Source organism: Sander vitreus, chromosome 6, assembly GCF_031162955.1.
Source record: "Sander vitreus isolate 19-12246 chromosome 6, sanVit1, whole genome shotgun sequence".
NCBI classification, from domain to species: Eukaryota; Metazoa; Chordata; class Actinopteri; order Perciformes; family Percidae; genus Sander; species Sander vitreus.
In genome coordinates, this window is record NC_135860.1 from 26,754,979 (window position 1) to 26,773,656 (window position 18,678).

At 41.1% G+C, this 18,678-nt stretch overlaps 1 protein-coding gene across 3 annotated transcripts in view; it reads right to left on the bottom strand.

The window, feature by feature from the left end:
- Window positions 1-18,678, bottom strand: part of hace1 (HECT domain and ankyrin repeat containing E3 ubiquitin protein ligase 1) — a 52,509-nt gene that overhangs the window by 15,268 nt on the left and 18,563 nt on the right. Inside the window, exons 11-20 of one of the 3 annotated variants that reach the window (XM_078253589.1) lie at window positions 16,624-16,774; window positions 13,618-13,692; window positions 11,932-12,239; window positions 5,733-5,801; window positions 5,476-5,563; window positions 3,133-3,244; window positions 2,409-2,506; window positions 1,421-1,508; window positions 1,087-1,236; window positions 232-428 (exon numbers count right to left, since the gene is read on the bottom strand). In XM_078253589.1, the coding sequence (XP_078109715.1) occupies window positions 232-428; window positions 1,087-1,236; window positions 1,421-1,508; window positions 2,409-2,506; window positions 3,133-3,244; window positions 5,476-5,563; window positions 5,733-5,801; window positions 11,932-12,239; window positions 13,618-13,692; window positions 16,624-16,774 (1,336 nt within the window). The remainder of the gene's footprint in view (window positions 1-231; window positions 429-1,086; window positions 1,237-1,420; window positions 1,509-2,408; window positions 2,507-3,132; window positions 3,245-5,475; window positions 5,564-5,732; window positions 5,802-11,931; window positions 12,240-13,617; window positions 13,693-16,623; window positions 16,775-18,678) is intronic. The other 2 variants (XM_078253591.1, XM_078253590.1) reach the window with 2 other exon arrangements.

Here is an 18,678-nt window from a genome sequence, read left to right on the forward strand (position 1 = left end):
GTACACAATTTTTGTGTAGCAGAATTGAGTCTTTTTTTAAATTAATAATAAACAACTTACAAGGGGTACCCCAAACACTGGACATTTTTATAAAGAATCTTTTAGAAAAATATGTAAAATAAAGCATAACCACCTATCACTGAACTTTGCCCTTTGACCAAACAAAACATGTTCTTGCGTTATGTTGACACCGGGTGACATTAATGCCTCTGGCTGTTTGTGGCGACTGACCTTGTTGTCCTGGGTGACCAGGATGCTGGTCCCTCCGGGTTTGAGCGGCATTTCCTCCATCGCCCCGAACACGTCCGTCTCTACGGAGAAGGTGAGCTCCAGACCCAGATCACTGATGTCGTTGTCCAGGATCCACTGCAGGTTCTTGGCATACTCTGGATCGATGGACGACACGTCCTGGTAGTTCACTGGGATACCTGGGAAACCCACAATTTTCAATTCACAAGTTTTATTGTCACATGCACAGTAAGGAAACATGTTTCCCTGTACAATGAAATTCTTCCTTTGCTGTCCACAGAATGCCAAAGACTCTAGATATAGTAGACATTAGATATAGTACGGAAAGTATAGGAAGTCAGTATTAGTAATTAACACAAAATGTTAACTTTGATATTCACTAGGGCTCAACTCCCAGATTTTCTTAATGTTCCAAATGTATGGCACTATACAATTCTCCACTTTGCAATGTTTAAAACAAATGCAATATCTAAAACATAATAATCAAGGCATAAATGGTATTACAAATAAAAATGATCTAACAAAAAAAATTTAACATTACAATAATGCTAATACTGTTATGACTAGTAACGTACTTTTCTGGAATCTGATGAAAACATCACTAGAGTCATGTCAGGGTACCATCAGGTCAACGATAATGTATAAACAATAAAAATAATCAAGTTATCCAACACCGAACGCTTGAAACCCTAGACATGCAATCAGCAGTGTGTGTATGATGCATGTGTGTTCTAGTTTGACTATTTTTTTTAGCTAATTAACCCATACGTATATTATATATTATTAACCGACACACTAATCTGACTCTTATCTACACAGATGCCTGTGTTCTTTTACCCAGAATGTGTTTGTAGAAGGAGCGGGTGAAATAGATGTTGACCAGCTGTCGGTGGTACAGAGCCAGACCCAGGATCTGACCTGCGAACTGGAAGTAGTTCAGATGGTCTGGGTTCACCGAGGAGTTACTGTTCGGCTGAAAAGTGGTACCTGTAGATCACACACACACACACACACACACACACACACACACACACACACACACACACACACACACACACACACACACACACACACACACACACACACACACACAAACACACGCCGTCATTCTACATGATAAGGTTCTGCTTGTCACACTGAACGTTATCACAGTAAGGAAAGCGTCGCGTACCATCAGCTGACTGAGTGAACAGAGCATAGTCTGGGTTGATGATCTCATTGGACAGGATGTCAAACCACTCCCGAACCACACCCTGGCCCTGTAAAAACACCGAAAAAGTCATCCCAACGCACAGCTGTGGATTCAATGAGACATGGGACTGGAGTAGGGCTGGGCAGTATATCGATATTATACCAACATTGATCTATGAGGCTAGATATTGTTAGGAATATTTACTAGTACTGTAGAGAACAAGCATCTTAAAAGAATGGCTGTTCTTGGGCAAAATGACACACACATAGTGATATATACACACACACACACACACACACACACACAGCACTGACATTTGAGGGTGAGGGGGCAGTTAGACTGGTTGAAATAGTTTGAATTCCTCTTAAAGTAACCTGAGACTGCATTATTTTGGGGCGAGGAGAGACAGAGTAACAGCACTCCGCTGACTGTGGCTATTCAAACCGGAAGAATCCTTGTATACAAGTTGCTATTATTATTATTCCAGCTTTAATAAACCACCTTAAATGAGAGAAGTTGTTTGTCTTCTGTCCTAACTGACCAAACTGGACTGCGTCAATATCGTCTTAAATTATGGATACAAGTATTGTCTTTTCCTGGTATTAAAGGCTGCATTACAGTAAAGTGATGTTATGAACTTAGCAGACTTGCTAGCTGTTTTATTATGTGCCTTTAACCACTTAGTCATTATATCCACATTACTGATGATTATTTAGAAGAAAAAAAAAATCTCATTGTGTGAATATTTTGTGAAAGCACCAATAGTCCACCCTACAATATCGCCGCAATATCGACATCGATGTATTTGGTCAAGAATATTGTGATATTGGATTTATTTATTTTTTGCCCCTATCGCCCAGCTCTAGACTGCAGTACTGCTGATCAGCTGACAGCTGAAACAGGCCAATAGAAAAAGGAGTTTGGTTACTAAGAACTCATGCAGTGCCACATGAATTTAGAAACCCACCATGCCCTCCTCGCCATGGAAGCGAACAGCGATGCCCTGTTTGAGTTTCTCATTGGTGGACTTGGAAACCATCTCACAGCTACTCCTGAATATGGAATCTGTTAGTGAGAAACAAAAAAAATCGTATCGGTACACTCAGAACAAAAAGAAAAAGATGTGGAGAACAGATGGAAAATATGCCGGTCAGGGTTGGAGCTACATGCTTTCTGTTCTTTCTTTTATAGACTGAAGCTGGCAATTTATTGCTTATTGGCATAAATTCACAACCTGTAGAACTTGATATTTTATCACATTATCACACACAATTTTGCACCAAGCAGCATCTATACTGTGTACCAGTCACAAACACCATCCATAGAAAATGTTGAAAATTATTAGTAGTATTAAAAAAATGAATGTTGAATGTTAATGATGAATGATCTCATCTATCCCAAGGTGTCTTAGTTACAATCTACTACACATTAATTATACCAAAAGCCATTTTTGCTACTATTTATGGTTGGCATCCTTTCAGCAATAGCCCTTAAATGTCTTTACATTCTGTAATTGCCTTTCTATTCAATAGTCTTCATTGTTCGTGGCGGAGTCCGCCTTCCCTGTGTGTTATTCAAATGGTGTACCCACACATATGGTTTTCACGGGAAATGATGCATACATGTAATAACGTAATGCTTGTGATGCAGAAGACTCCCCTCTGTTCATGTATAAAGAGGACCTTTTGTACCTCTGTGGATGAGCAGGATGTCGTTCTCGTTGACCGGACGATGAACCATGTCTGAGTCCGGCTGGCCGGCCAGCAGATGCTCATAGAACCACTCGCAGCGATCTTTGAAGGGCTGAGGGAGAAAACAAGACTTCATCCCACACTGCGCGGCACTTTCCTGAACTAATTACCACTTCGCTGTGCTTTCAAGTCTCAGACTGTGGATTTTCAACCGACGGCTCGGAAAGCCTTCAGTGCTGAAAAACTCGTCTGTAATACAGAGATGAGGCTGGGGGTCTATTTGCATAATATATGCCTTTGTTCTCTAAGCGTTGGAGGTAGAGTGAAGGATGAGCATGGAAGAGAGGAAAAAAAGGCTTTTCCCACTGGGGCTGCGGGGCGTACAGAGAGAAGAATCAGGCGATGAAATCAAATTCACCAGGTTAAAGTCTGTAATTAAAACAAGGGCCTACTCCCAGGCGAGCCATAATCCATGGGTAACGAGGCTCGAACGCTGCAGCTCAAATATGAATACTGAAGAGTGAGGGAACAGCAGACAACACAGAGCAGCTCTTAAAATTTATGAAGCTATATAAACGGAACTTAAGACAAGTGTTATCGCCATGGTTGTAACACCGTTAAATGATCCTGAAGTGAAGACAGGGGACTTTCAAAGTCACTTTCCATAAAGTCCCTGAAGACACAAACAAAGACACCGGGCTCTATCTTGCACCCGGCGCAGCACAAAGCCCAACGCAAGCGTCTTTGCTAGTTTAAGACCGACGCAGTTGTCAATTTTCCGTCCAGCGCCCGCATCGTTTAAATAGCAAATGCACTCGGCCAATATTACGGTGCAAATCCGCCATCATAATAGCAATGCGCCAAGGTACAAACGCGCCTGGCTTTTAGAGGGAATGGGAGATGAGACACTGATTGGTTTATTGCATGTTACGCCCAAAACACACCAATGAATTAATGAAGACACTAAGGACACTAATCACTGCGTCATCATTGCTAGTGACAGACGGGGGGGGGTGTCCTGGACAAACCTGCCATTTTTAAATAGTTTAGCCAGCGGTGGTTTTTATTGCTGCCTCCAGCTTCTTTTGAAACCAAAATTTGTCTTCTGGCTGTGGCAACAGCCACATGCCGAGAAACAAAAACAACACACCTTCGACTTTCTGTGTGTGTGTCACAGGCACAGCAGTTTCCTGGGGCGTCGCTATGACGACCAGCCACGCTCGCCTCACACATGAGGCGGTACTAAATCTGCAATGGAAAAAGGAGGACTGGGCACCACGGCTGAGTCGAGTCGAGCAGAGCTGGTACAAGCAGTGGGTAAGCGCCATAAGTGACTGATGGGAACAACAATCATGGACATTGGTCCAGTATTAAGCGAGATCGCTGCAGTAGGCAGCGGCTAAACACGCTACAATGTAAGTTAATGGGACAATTGTCCAGCTTGTATTTACCTTCACAAAAGTTCTTGTTTTGCCGCTGACAGGCTTAGATTAATATTCTAAGTGTCTGACAACATTATGGAAAGGATCCCTTCAGAGATAGACCTTAAAAACCTCTTTGAGACCTTTCTGATTAACCAGAAACAGGTCTGAAGTCGCTAGCGCTAAACCCACCAGACTCCATTTAAAAAAAACACAATACTTTTAGCGTGTATAAAGCTAACATATTTTCACATGTTAATCGGTAAACCATGTATTTATTTCAACCAAAACTAGAGTTGTGATGGTTAGAAAAGTGGAAAGACGACCCAAAATGGCTTTTCATAGTTTTATTTTGTTTCTGTCGACTTTGAATAAAGTGTATTTTACGATGCTAAAATTACTGTTTATTTACATGGAGTCTGGTGGGTTTAGCGAAAGCAATTTTGCGGATGTTTTTATGTTTAAAAAAGGATCTTACTCTTTAACAGAAGGGTCGACCTCCTTAGAAATCCTTTCCATAATGTTGTCAGACACTTAGAATATTAATCTGAGCCTGTCAGAGGCAAAACAAGCACTTTTGTGAAGGTAAATACAAGCTGGACAATTGCCCTGTTAACTTACATTGCAGCTTGTTTCGCCGCTGCCAACTGCAGCGATCTTGCTTAATAATGGACCAATGTCAAAGATTGTTGTTCCCATGAGTCACTTAGTGACAAAAACATAGGAAAATAGGGTCCAGGTTGAAAAAAAATGGTAGTTACCCTTTAAAGTGTACACCTTCTGACTAAATACAACTGTTACTGACAGTGTTGCTCAATAAAGAACTGACAATGGTTTCTAGCAGATTCAATTAAGCTTCCAAACTCGTGCTTCCATATTAAGTCCCTCGAAACATTTCATAAAATAATTCACCATGTCTTACCTGGCCTTTAATAATGTGCATGAAGCGTGACATCAACTCTGGACACTCCAGGAGGAAATGAAAGTGGTTAAAGATGATCTTTGGATTCCTGGGAAGAAAAAAAAAAAAAAAAAAAGAGGAGGCACAGGGACGAAACAGGGGAAGTGAGAGAACAAAGAGATAAAAGTGTCAAAGGAAAGAAGTTGCTGGATCATTACCCAGTCTCCTAGGTGCTGGGCGGGGAGGTTGAAGCATGGCGCAGGGCCGCATTGACTCACCTGGTTACAAAACACTTGAGCACCTCGTCATGCTTGCAGACAAACTCAATAAAGCGAGGGGACGTCATTCTGGGTGAGGAAAAAATAGGGAGGTGAAGAATGAGAAAGATGAAGTGAGAAAGGAAACGAGACGAACGGCAATCTCATCAACAGCATTTGTTTTTCATTTCTATCTAAAATGGCAAAATCTCCTACACTGAAGAAATGAGGTTGGATTATTATTATTGCTGATGGAAAGCAGGGTAAAAAAAACGCAAGAGAGCAACAAAAACAGAAAGAGAGACGGTTCATTTCAGCAGGGATGTCAATAGCATGCCTCTATTTAGCCTGGTCGCACAGAATTCCGTGAAATGATCACGAATTGTTAACACCGCATTACGTGGTGGTGGCACGGAATGTGTGAAAAATCCGTGTGGCCACCACGGAAAACAATGCCAATGTAAAGTCAATGAGAAGATGACGTAGCATTAAGAGCAACTACGGTAGCAATACTATGTAAGGCCGAAATTCCGCATAAGGAGGTTGGTTGGGGTGGTGGATGGGTCAAACACAGGACTTTCACCCCGGAGACCGGGGTTCGTGTCCCGCGTGTCACGTTTCCTAGAGTCGCTTTTATCTTTTCCGTCCCATTCTTCTCGCGTGTCACGGACCGTAAGCCCACCCATAACCTTTTCCTTAACTTAAGGGGCCGTGTTTATTTAACGGAATTCTTCCGTGGGCCCATCACGGAATTTTCGGCGATCCGTGTTCATTTCACGGAATTCTTCCGTGGGCCCATCACGGAATGTTTTGCGATTCCGTGAAACTGTCACAGATTTTGAGTTAAGGGGCCGTGTTCATTTCACGGAATTCTGTGAGATCAGGTTGCTCTATTGGCTGTTCATTAAGCGTATTTAATGATTAAAATTGTATAATATTGGACCTGGAGAAGGGTAAAAAGAGAGAAAGACGTGAGAGCAAACAGCAGGTAGATAAAGCAGGGCTTTTTGGAAACTAAGTACTGAAAGAGAAACAGTAATACTTTGGAATATCCTGATATACAGTATATAAGTTTGTGTACAGCCTTTTACTATTACATCTGGATCAGAGATCTTCAACAGGGGGTCCGTGACCCCAAGGGGGGTCCTCAAAGTTAGTGAAGGGGGGCCGCAAAAATATTTTTGAAAGTTTCTTTTTTCAGAAACTTAAATATGTCTGAAAATATACATTAATATGAATCCAACATTTTATTAGCAAAGATAAATTGGCCTATTTGTAAAAAACAAAGTCACTGTGCCTTCCACATGTACAGTATGTTTAACATTAAAACACAATGTATAAATAATATATATTCGGCCCCGAAAAGTCAATTGTATACAATATATGCAGTATGAGGTCCCTACTCAGTCTCTCTTTCAGCTTAGGGGTCCCTGGCCTAAAACCCGTTGAAGACCCCTGATCTAGATAACACTATTACTGCAGCATTGAGGCAAACTAAACTAGTTGTCTATGGGAAGTAGGAGCAGACGTAGCAGGAGTCGCAAAAAAGTAGTGGTGGTAGTGGTAGTAGTAGCAGAGTTTCTGCACGTTTCACCAAGTTAAAGTCAGGACTTTTGAAGTGCTTTTTAAAACCATTATGAATGACATTTAAGACCTTTATCACAACATCAACTAAGCCCTAAATTCTGTTTTTTTTTCAAGCCAAGTATCGCTTAACTTGTACTTCCCCATAGCTGGAGGAAGTACAAGTAGTCTGTGGAACAATCTGAAAGAGGCTCGCAGCAATAACACGAAAGCTGATTGGCTGCAATATAAGTTGCATGTTGGTCTGATTAGTAGTCGTAATACAGCACAATTAAATTTGGACAAGCGAAAGAAAGAACTACATCATCACGGAATTTAAAAAAAAACAGAGCATTAGAGGTAGTGTTGCATGGACATAGGAGAATGAAGACCTGTTTCAAATTATTTAAGACCTAGAACACAATACTTGAACGGATGTAAGACTTTTTTAGGCCTAAAAGTTTGATTTTGAAATTTTAGACTTATACTTTTTAAGACCCTGAGGAAACCCTGAGTAGTAGTAGCAGTAGCGATCAGTGGGCTAGTAGTAGTACTGTAGTTTGCAACACTAATGCAGACCATCAGTAGAGAAACATGCACACATCCCAGGCATTTATCTGTCCTTGTCACTCCCTGCAGCTCAGCACAGCAGATTCCTTAAAGAGTGACAACCCACCAAGGGAACTTAAGCTGTCTACCGAGGACACATTTCTGCTGCGTTTGTCTGCCTCACATGCGTTTGACAGAACAGATACGCTTGTATTTTAGTCAATACAGCTGTTTATACCTGCTGCGTGACAGTTTCACTTGCACTGCAGCACGTGACAGCGACCTGATCCGTCCTTTTTGGCTTAGTGTCTATTTTCTTCCATCCTTTGCGCCTAACTACAGTGAATGCGTTTTTGAACTGTGAGCACTGCCAAAACGCATCTTAGACAATGGCAGTACTGTGGCTGAACACATCTGGTGTGACGCTGATACAGGACTGAACTGAAGCTGAAGCTGCTGCTGCGCAGCCTTCAGATGGATGCTGGGGTGGAAATTAAAGCTTATGAAACACTTTACAAACAGCTGCAGTAGCAGAAAAAAAGAGTGAGTAGAGCACTGACATCAGATTACAGCTGCACTGCAATATCTCGCTTTGTTATCGTTATCGCAAAATCAACTTGCCGCAACAAACAGCGCAAAAGGATGCGACATATCGCAAAAGACACTCAGAGATTTTTTGTGTTAGTTGAATGAAAATATCAGTAGAAAACTGCACTTAAAATGTAACGGTCATTCTTTTTTTTTGGGGGGGTGCATTTTTTGTTCAAGTCAATGTTCAATTTGTTCAATAAAAACATGTTGGAAATAGAGCTGGGCAATATATCGATATTATATCGATATCGTGATATGAGACTAGATATCGTTTTAGATTTTGGATATTGTAATATGGCATTAGTGTTGTCTTTTCCTGGTTTTAAAGGCTACATTACAGTAAAGTGATGTCATTTTCTGAACTTACCAGACTGCTCTAGCTGTTCTATTATTTGCCTTTACCCACTTAGTCATTATATCCACATTACTGATGATTATTTATCAAAAGTCTCATTGTGTAAATATGTTGTGAACAGGGTACCCCCAGGATCCTCCAACTTAAATTCAAGGCTTTTTAAGACCTTTTTAATACCATTTCAAATTAAATTAATTAATTAAATGCCAACTTCGTACCCATTCCGACAGAAGTATGAGGGGAAAATGTAAAATCTGTATACATTCTTCAACCCTAGAAAATAAGTAAGCTACTTGAATTAAATACAACATTTTATTTAAATTATCAGTCATATTTAATACAATTTATTGGATTATAATATAATATAATCCAATAAAATAAGATATATTACACTGCATAATGAGCACTTTTACTTTTGGTACTTTAATCAGAATCAGAAAAGGTTTTATTGCCAAGTACGTTTTTTAACACATACAAGGAATTTGTTTTGGTGTTGTAAGTTTTAAGTATATTTTGATAATACTTTTGTACTTTAACTTTTAAAGATGTTGAATGCAGGACTTGTAACTGACAAGTAATTTGTAACTGACAAGTAATTTGTAACTCTACAACACCGTTTTTTTCTACTTTTACTGCAATACATGATCTGAGTAAGTCTTCCACCTCTGTAAATCACCAACAACAGTCGTGCACTGAAAACACACAGCTCAGTTCAGCGTTTACTTGCAGCTCTGCTACAGTAGCAGATAACCGTTAACGTTACCTGCTGGTCACTTCGTCTCTAAACAGTCCGCTCGCACTGAAGTCCTACGCGGACCAACAGAGGTTAGAGTCCGACGGCTGCTCGCTCTGTTTGTTATAAGACACACACCGAGCAGATTAATGCGCTCACAGGTCCAATCTTTGCAGTTGTTACCGCTCGGTGTTTGGCTAGCTAATAAGCCGTTAGCCTGTTAGCTTGAGCTTTGTCTGAAGGCGCCGAGCGGCCAGCCAGGCTCCGAAAACACCGACACATTCCGCACATCCTCTGCTCAGTTTAACCGCTATCCCCCCCGGTACCGGTCAGAGAGGCGTGTTTACTTTGTGTCTCGGTCTGGTGAGTCCAGCGACGCACCAGAGACGCACCAGCGACGGGCTCCGGTCAGTTTTTAATTAGCCTACATTAAGTTAATTTTGTTACGGTATGAACTTAATCCTAGGAAAGGCAAAAAATATATAAGACCTTTGTAACGAAATTCAAGACTTTGTATAACAAATTCAAGGCTTTTAAGGCCTTCATTTGAGATTATCAAAATTAAGACTTTTTCATTGCTTTTAAGACCCCGCCAACACTACAATATCGTTGCGGTATCGATATCGAGGTATTTGGTCAAAAATATCGTGATATTTGATTTTCTCCATATCGCCCAGCCCTAGTTGGAAATGATTTTGATTTGATTTTAACAGACTACTGACAGCAGCAGAAAGGCAGAACTGAGTACACTTTAATATCTGTTTATTTATCGCAAGTAATATCGCTATCGAAAAATGTCAACGTTATCGAATATCGCATTTGTTCCTCATATAATGCAGCCCTAAATCAAATCGCATTAGATATATGTTGCAGTGGGTAGCTTCTCTTAATGCACAAGGTCGGCTATGGTAAAAGTAACATTATCAGCAGTAGAACAGCAGCAGTAGTAGTGGCTGTAGTAATAGTGTCAATAGTAGTACAGCAGCAGTAGCAGTTGTCTATATACACAATGTTCCACTTTCGGGATTGCTCCGGTGCTGCCGGAAATTCCGCCTGATGTCCCTCATTTAGGCCGGATTTCCGTTGCCTTGGGGTTCCTTTGTGTTGTAATTTTAAACTCCGGTGGATTTCTGAGGACTATGGTTAACTGCTCCTCAGATCTCTGCAGGGTAAATCCAGACAGCTAGCTAGACTATCTGTCCAATCTGAGTGTTCTGTTGCACGACTAAAACAACTTTTAAACGTACACATGTTCCACCAAAACAAATTCCTTCCAGGGGCTATTTTGCAGAGGCTGCCGTTGCTCCATACGACGCTTAGCGCTGCCCAAGACGATTGTGATTGGTTTAAAGAAATGCCAATAAACCGGAGCACGTTTTTCTTCCATCCCGAAATGCTGTGTAGACTCGCCAGACCCTCCTTCCAGCGCTGTGGAAGAAGGTCTGGCAAAGGAGACTATAGTGGCAGTGGAAATACCAACAGTACTTAGCAGTAGCACAGTAGTAGTAGTAGTAGTAGTGGTACTAGTGTCTGCACTTGTACTACAGCAGCAGTAATGGCAGTAATAGCACCAGCAGTTGTAGTTGTGGCTATAGCAGTAGCAGTAGTAGTAGGAGCAGTGTCAGCAGTAGTACAGCATTAGTGGTGGTGGCTATGGTTGTAGCAGTCATAGCAGATAAGCATGATTTAACATGCAGAGCATTAAAAAGTAGGGGTAGATTTTTAGAATTGATTCTTTTCCCTAGAATCAATATTTTGTATGTATTTATTTATTTTTTTTACCAATGATTCACCTAAATATTTTCTGTTCATACGGTAGCGCTGACGACTACATCATATCCGTTTCCAGAAAAAACAGACGGAAAGCAGAAAATACATGTTATGTACTTCTTTAGGAATTAAATTACTGTCAGACTGACTGACTTGTGACGTGCATTCCTTTTAAAAAACAATTAGTTTTTAGAAAGGTTAATGATATATTGTATCTAGACGTGTATTCAACTTTTGCTTTTGTTAAAGAAGGAGAAGAAAATTGCAATACTCAATGCTAAAGAATCACAATACTTCTAGAATCGGAATAAATTAAAAAATCCCGATACAAATCAAATTGGCACCTGTGTATCGTGAAAGAATTGAATCAGGGCAAAAGCATATAGTCCCAGCCCTATTAAAAAGATACTTTGCCGATTTCAATTCAGCTCTGTGTCATCTTTGTGTGGGCAGGGTGTTTAGATGAACGGTGTGTGGCTTCCCTCCATGGCAGCAGCGCACGGAGCTCAGAGCAGCCGAGGTCTGCCAAGAACCGCCAGATGATGCGATGTGTCAGATTTCAGCTCCGAGCTCCGTCAGCTGGCACCACAGAGGAAAGTCACCCTTTTTCTGTATATTGATTAGATGTTACAGCTGACAGATGAAGGCTGAACACTGACCCTTGTGGCATCTGACAGGAGCAGCACATATAGAAGGCCTGGATCACAGCACTGAGCCGACTGGCCGTCATGGAGATGACGTCCTCCCCATCGACGTACACCTCTGTTTCCATGACGGTCTGAGCGTCCAGCAAGGAGGGCAGCTTCGGCGTGGAGCCGGAGTGGTCAACCTCCCGCTGTTTGAGCAGCAGCGAGGCTATTTCGCTGCTGCTGGAGGAGGAGGAAGAAGGGTTCTTCCTGTTCCTGTCCAGCTCTGTGGAGATAAGCACCAGCCACTCGTCCAGGGAGTGCCACAGCAGCTCCATTGGCTGCAAAGAGACCGGCAGGTGGTGAGAGGCACACAGGATCAAAGGAAAACACAAAGGGAGGGATCCACGAAAACATTACAAGAGAGGAGTGACTTTGGCCTTCGGGGGGGGTCTGCAGGTTGTTGTTTTTTTAAAGCTTCATTCAGGCCATAGATAGAAAGCCCAAACACTACAGTAGCACACTCCTCCTCCCTGTGTGTTAAAAGTATTTTAGAAGTGAAATTGGACAGAGTGTTAATGAAAATCCCGCAATCACACAATCCTAACCCCAACAGGATGAAGACTCTATTTAGTGTTGGGCAATATTAGTATACAGTATATACAGTATACTATAAAATGTGTCAGAGACTTTGCAAATCCTTTCTATACCCAGGACACTGGTGCTTTACCATTTTTTGTTGTGTCACGTGATTGCAGGCAGTGTTACAAACCACTGAGCAGGATTTATGCTTTATGACAATATTAGAATTACAGGATTGGAAGGACCTTGATAGATATAAATTATTATATACAGTTTGTAGCATAAATGATTACACCCATGCTACATTTGACTAAAAAGAGGAATAAAAAAAATTGAACTTAATGCCTTAAAAAAAATTAGGAAAAATCCAATCTTCAAGGACACCAATTTTCTTTGTGAATGAATAATGTATCGTAAATAAATAAATGTTCTTCTTAAAATACAGGGGGCATAAGTAAGTACACCCTTATGTTAAATTCCCATAGAGGCAGGCAGATTTTTATTTTTAAAGACCAGTTATTTCATGGATCCAGGATACTATGCATCCTGATAAAGGTCCCTTGGCCTTTGGAATTAAAATAGCCCCCCCACATCATCACATGCCCTTCACCATACCTAGAGATTGGCATGGTTTTATGTCAGTTAGCCTAATAGCTGGTTTGATTTGCATTGAGAGATGATTTTATGGAAAGTACCCCATAAAAACTGGGGTCCTTAAAGGTTGGATTTTTCCTCATTAATTCCATCAATTTCCAAAAGATGATTTTTTTATTCGTCTTTTTAGTCAAATTTAGCATGGGTGTACTCATTTATGCTACATACTGTAAGTACATCATTATAGATAACAATATCATGACATGCTGTACATCTCAAAGTGCAATCTAAAATGGCATATAGCATGAAAGATTGTCTACATATTGCCCAACCCTAACTCTGTCCACACACACCAAAATGCCAATCATTTTCAAATGTAACATTAAATCATTCAAACGCCCAGCTACATATTGTGATGGTAGGTAAGATTATAGGATTGCAGAGTTCCAGAGATCATATTTCCCAAAATTCAACATGTCAATGCATTTGACATGCAGAGGTTTATGATTGCTGTTGCAAATGATAAAAATGTCCATGGCTCACATCAAAGACAGCAGAACCTGTCCAGGGACATTCATCTTTTTGTACCGTCTCCACAGCCATCTGTCTCGCACACATCTGCAACCAATGGAGTCAATTCTTATTGGTGCTGTTTTAGTTGAAAGGATATACAGTCAAGACAGTATGATCATGTGCCAGTGTTACCAACTATCTTCCAATAAAAGAAGCAATTAACTAGAAAAAGTTCCACTACTGCCCCAGTGCTGTTTTTGATACTACCACCAGGACTTGCCAAAGCCGGACATTTTTAAACCCTACAACAGTGCTTTAAAAAGGTGCAGTAATCAATAGTTTTCATATTAACAAAGGATCAGGTGACTATGTGTTCTATGAAAGTGGTCACTCATAGAGACAAACCCAAAAAAGAATTATCACCAACTCTGCAGCTTTGTAGAGCTTTTTGGAGCCTTTGAGCTCACTGTTTTGGTTCACTCTCACCGCTCTCATCAACCTTAAAAGTAAACACCCTCAAAAGCTGAAAGACAGCACTTAAACCACTGATTGTTTCCTTTCAAATTCCAAAAAGCTGGAGCATAGCCTGGCAGACACTGAATTTTGAGGTCGGTCAATATTGATATTATAAAATTCACCGCATTTTTTTTTTTTTTTTTTCCATTTACATTTTTGACATTGGTCACATAAATGTGGTTCTTAAAGATTAGTGACTAAGATATGTAGTGAACAGGACATACTGCAGTGTAAAGATTAACGTGTTAGTGCTCTCTGGTGGACAAACTATGCATTGGAGACATTGTTTCTAAATTAACTCATTTCTTTGATATTTCTGCAGGGACATTTCCTGTTAACTGTTGGCCAACATATACTGCATGCTGATACTGGTATATTCATAATAAGCTAATAAAGATGTAGACAGTCTCTCTCTCTCTCTCTAATAAGATTATTAATGTCTCCTCCAATATACAGGTGCTGGTCATATAATTAGAATATCATGAAAAAGTTGATTTATTTCAGTAATTCCATTCAAAAAGTGAAACTTGTATAATGTGTACATTCATTCCACACAGACTGATATATTTCAAGTGTTTATTCCTTTTAATTTTGATGATTATAACTGACAACTAATGAAAACCCCAAATTCAGTATCTCAAAAAATTACAATATTACTTAAGACCAATACAAAAAAAGGATTTTTAGAAATGTTGGCCAACTAAACAGTATGAACATGAAAAGTATGAGCATGTACAGCACTCAATACTTAGTTGGGGCTCCTTTTGCCTGAATTACTGCAGCAATGCAGCGTGGCATGGATCGATCAGTCTGTGGCACTGCTCAGGTGTTATGAGAGCCCAGGTTGCTCTGATAGTGGCCTTCAGCTCTTCTGCATTGTTGGGTCTGGCACATCACATCTTCCTCTTCACAATACCCCATAGATTTAAGTTCTAGGCTAAGGTCAGGCGAGTTTGCTGGCCAATTAAGAACAGGGATACCATGGTCCTTAAACCAGGTACTGGTAGCTTTGGCACTGTGTGCAGGTGCCAAGTCCTATTGGAAAATGAAATCTGCATCTCCATAAAGTTGGTCAGCAGCAGGAAGCATGAAGTGCTCTAAAACTTCCTGGTAGACGGCTGCGTTGACCCTGGACTTCAGATAACACAGTGGACCAACACCAGCAGATGACATGGCACCCCAAACCATCACTGACTGTGGAAACTTTACACTGGACTTCAAGCAACGTGGATTCTGTGCCTCTCCTCTCTTCCTCCAGACTCCGGGACAATGCAAAATTTACTTTCAGAGAACATAACTTTGGACCACTCAACAGCAGTCCAGTCCTTTTTGTCTTTAGCCCAGGCGAGACACTTCTGATGCTGTGTCTTGTTCAGAAATGGCTTGACACAAGGAATGCGACAGCTGAAACCCATGTCTTGCATACGTCTGTGCGTGGTGGTTCTTGAAGCACTGACTCCAGCTGCAGTCCACTCTTTGTGAAGCTCCCCCACATTTTTGAATGGGTTTTGTTTCACAATCCTCTCCAGGGTGCGGTTATCCCTATTGCTTGTACATTTTTTTCTACCACATCTTTTCCTTCCCTTCGCCTCTCTATTAATGTGCTTGGACACAGAGCTCTGTGAACAGCCAGCCTCTTTAGCAATGACCTTTTGTGTCTTGCCCTCCTTGTGCAAGGTGTCAATGGTCGTCTTTTGGACAGCTGTCCAGTCAGCAGTCTTCCCCATGATTGTGTAGCCTACAGAACCAGACTGAGAGACCATTTAAAGGCCGTTGCAGGTGTTTTGAGTTAATTAGCTGATTAGAGTGTGGCACCAGGTGTCTTCAATATTGAACCTTGTCACAATATTCTAATTTTCTGAGATACTGAATTTGGGGTTTTCATTAGTTGTCAGTTATGATCATCAAAAGTAAAAGAAATAAACACTGGAAATATATCAGTCTGTGTGGAATGAATGTATACATTATACAAGTTTCACTTTTTGAATGGAATTACTGAAATAAATCAACTTTTTCATGATATTCTAATTATATGACCAGCACCTGTATTTGTCTGAAGAACAATTATGTTAAGCTGTATTAAAGCCTCTGGATTTATTTGTGTGTATATATATATATATATATACACACACACACACTATGTTGGTGCTATGCTTGGTGGAGATCTTAGACCAATCGAAACATTGCACTACATTAATCAATTAAAGATATTGTGGAAGCAAAATAAAGTATGAAGATTATATTAAAACAATTGCCAGGTGTTTTGTGTTTTTTGGATGTGCATACTTTCATTAAATATCCCAGAATTAAGCATTAACCAATGTATAATTTAAAAGTAGAATTGGTGATTATCAGTTTTGATATAATTAAATAAATAAAAAAAACACTTTTTGTTGCCATTTTAATTTCACACTTTTGCAAATAACACAGAGCATTCACTACTTCCATCCCAGTAGCCTCCTCAGTGTTTCTTACAGCACCTACAGATCACAACGTACTGTATATCCAGCTCCTACTAACCTTAAAGACCTGGCTGCGAGGCGTCTTGTTGCCATTGTAGCCCATGTCGTTGCCGTTGTTGGGTGAAGAAGGCCCCAGGCGGAACACGTGGCAGAAAATACGAACGATTCTCAGCAGACTCTTCATCTGAGCTTCATAACTGCTGGACAGGCTGAGGATGGACAGAGGTAAAAATGAGCCACCATTTGTAATGCAGCTACACAAAATCAGGCACACTGACACAGATAAGACAGGTGCAATGTAGGGAGACATGTAATGGATAATATGTTTGTCTCTTCATAGTTGTCAGATTCATCTACCAACCATTATAGAACTAGCTCAGGTTTGCCTTGGTCAAGCTCTTAGTTATGCTGTTATAGTTTTAGACTGCCGGGGGACTTCCTTTGACACACTGAGCTTCTCTGTCCTCTCTCTTTCCATCTGTGTGCATTCATGTCCCAGAAATGCTTGTTACTAACCTAGCTCTGGGGAGCTTATTCCCCAGAGTCCTTGTGCCCTATCTTGCACCCAGCGCAATTGACTTTGTACACCGACTCATGTTTCATTCCTATTTTGCACCCAACGCACAGCGGACTTTTCCCTCCACAGACTCATGTCGGTAAATTAGGGAATGAACTTGCGCTCCCGGGGGGACGGTTTAGCAAAAAGAGGAGGTGTGTTCCGGCGCAAACGTTCCCTAGTGCTATTTTACAGTTTCAGAAAACAGTTCCGCCACAGACCAGGAAAAACCTAGTCTAAAGTCAGTGGCGCGTTACTCAGATGCTATTATAAGGGCGCGTGCTTGGCCGTAATGTAGAGTGTGCACACCGCCCATACACTTTGCTTCTCTCATCTCACGGACCCAGCAGTTCCCATTTTTGCAAACCATACATAAATACAAGGAAAGATATGACCTTGTTTTACACAACATTTCCATGAATCATGGATGTGTTGATGACATAAATGAGGAAATATTAGAGGACTTAAGGAGATGTGATGTTGAACTGCATGTGCCGATGCCACTTAACCCAAATGCCCCAGCAGCAGCACGGGAGAGACAGAAGAGCTGCATCGTCTATAGTGAGGTCATCTCGGTCTAATGTTAGACTACATAGCAAAAATATCACCATGCATTCATAACCTCGTGATTCAGTGAGAGTGAGCCCAAAACATCGGAAAGTATGTTTTCGTGACATTTCTTTATTTACATTTTGACAAAAAGAAAAATCAATAGCAAACAGTTTCCTCAGCTGTGAACCGCTCCTGGCAGGCGCCCATGGATGTATTAAGAGCGTGCGCCTATTAAATCCGCCATTATAATAGCAATCCGCCATGGAACAAGCACGCCAGCTTTTAAAGGGAATGTGAGATAACGCTCTGATTGGTTTATTGCACGTTACGCCCAAACCACACCTATGAGTAATGTAGCTACTTCAGACCAACCCATTTTAGATTTGCGTCGGGTGCAAGAGTCATTTATCCCGCCGGTACAATAGCAACAGCGCCCGAGATCCGCCCACAAAGCTACTTGCGTTTGGCGTTTGATACTTGCATTTCAGATCGTTAAAATAGGGCCCCTTATGTTTTCTCGCCTCGCAGTTTTCCTTGGACTAGTGGCACCTAAATCATGGTTGCAGCTTCCCACGTGGTCCTGCTCAGCGCCCTGCTACGCCCTGTAACGCCCTGCGGTGCACTGCTACCCCATGAACTACAACATCTACTATTTCTAGTCATAGTTCCATTATCTTTATTGTTACTATATTTGCCACTGTTCATCACACCCCCAACCGGCACCGTCAGACACCACTCACCAAGAGCCTGGGTCTGTCCGAGGTTCCTCTCTAAAAGGGAGTTTTCCTCACCGCTCGAGGTTTCTCCCTAAAAGGGAGTGAAGCTGGGTGTTTCAACCGTTTATCCATTACTTTTAGCTAACTAGTTAAAGTGTTAGTCAGTACTTTTAATTAACCATTGCAGCCGCTTATTTTCACTAGGGGTGGGAATCTCTTGGCACCTCACCTTTCGATTCCGAGGCCAACGATTCGATTCTTAACCGATTATCGATCCAACAAATTTTTG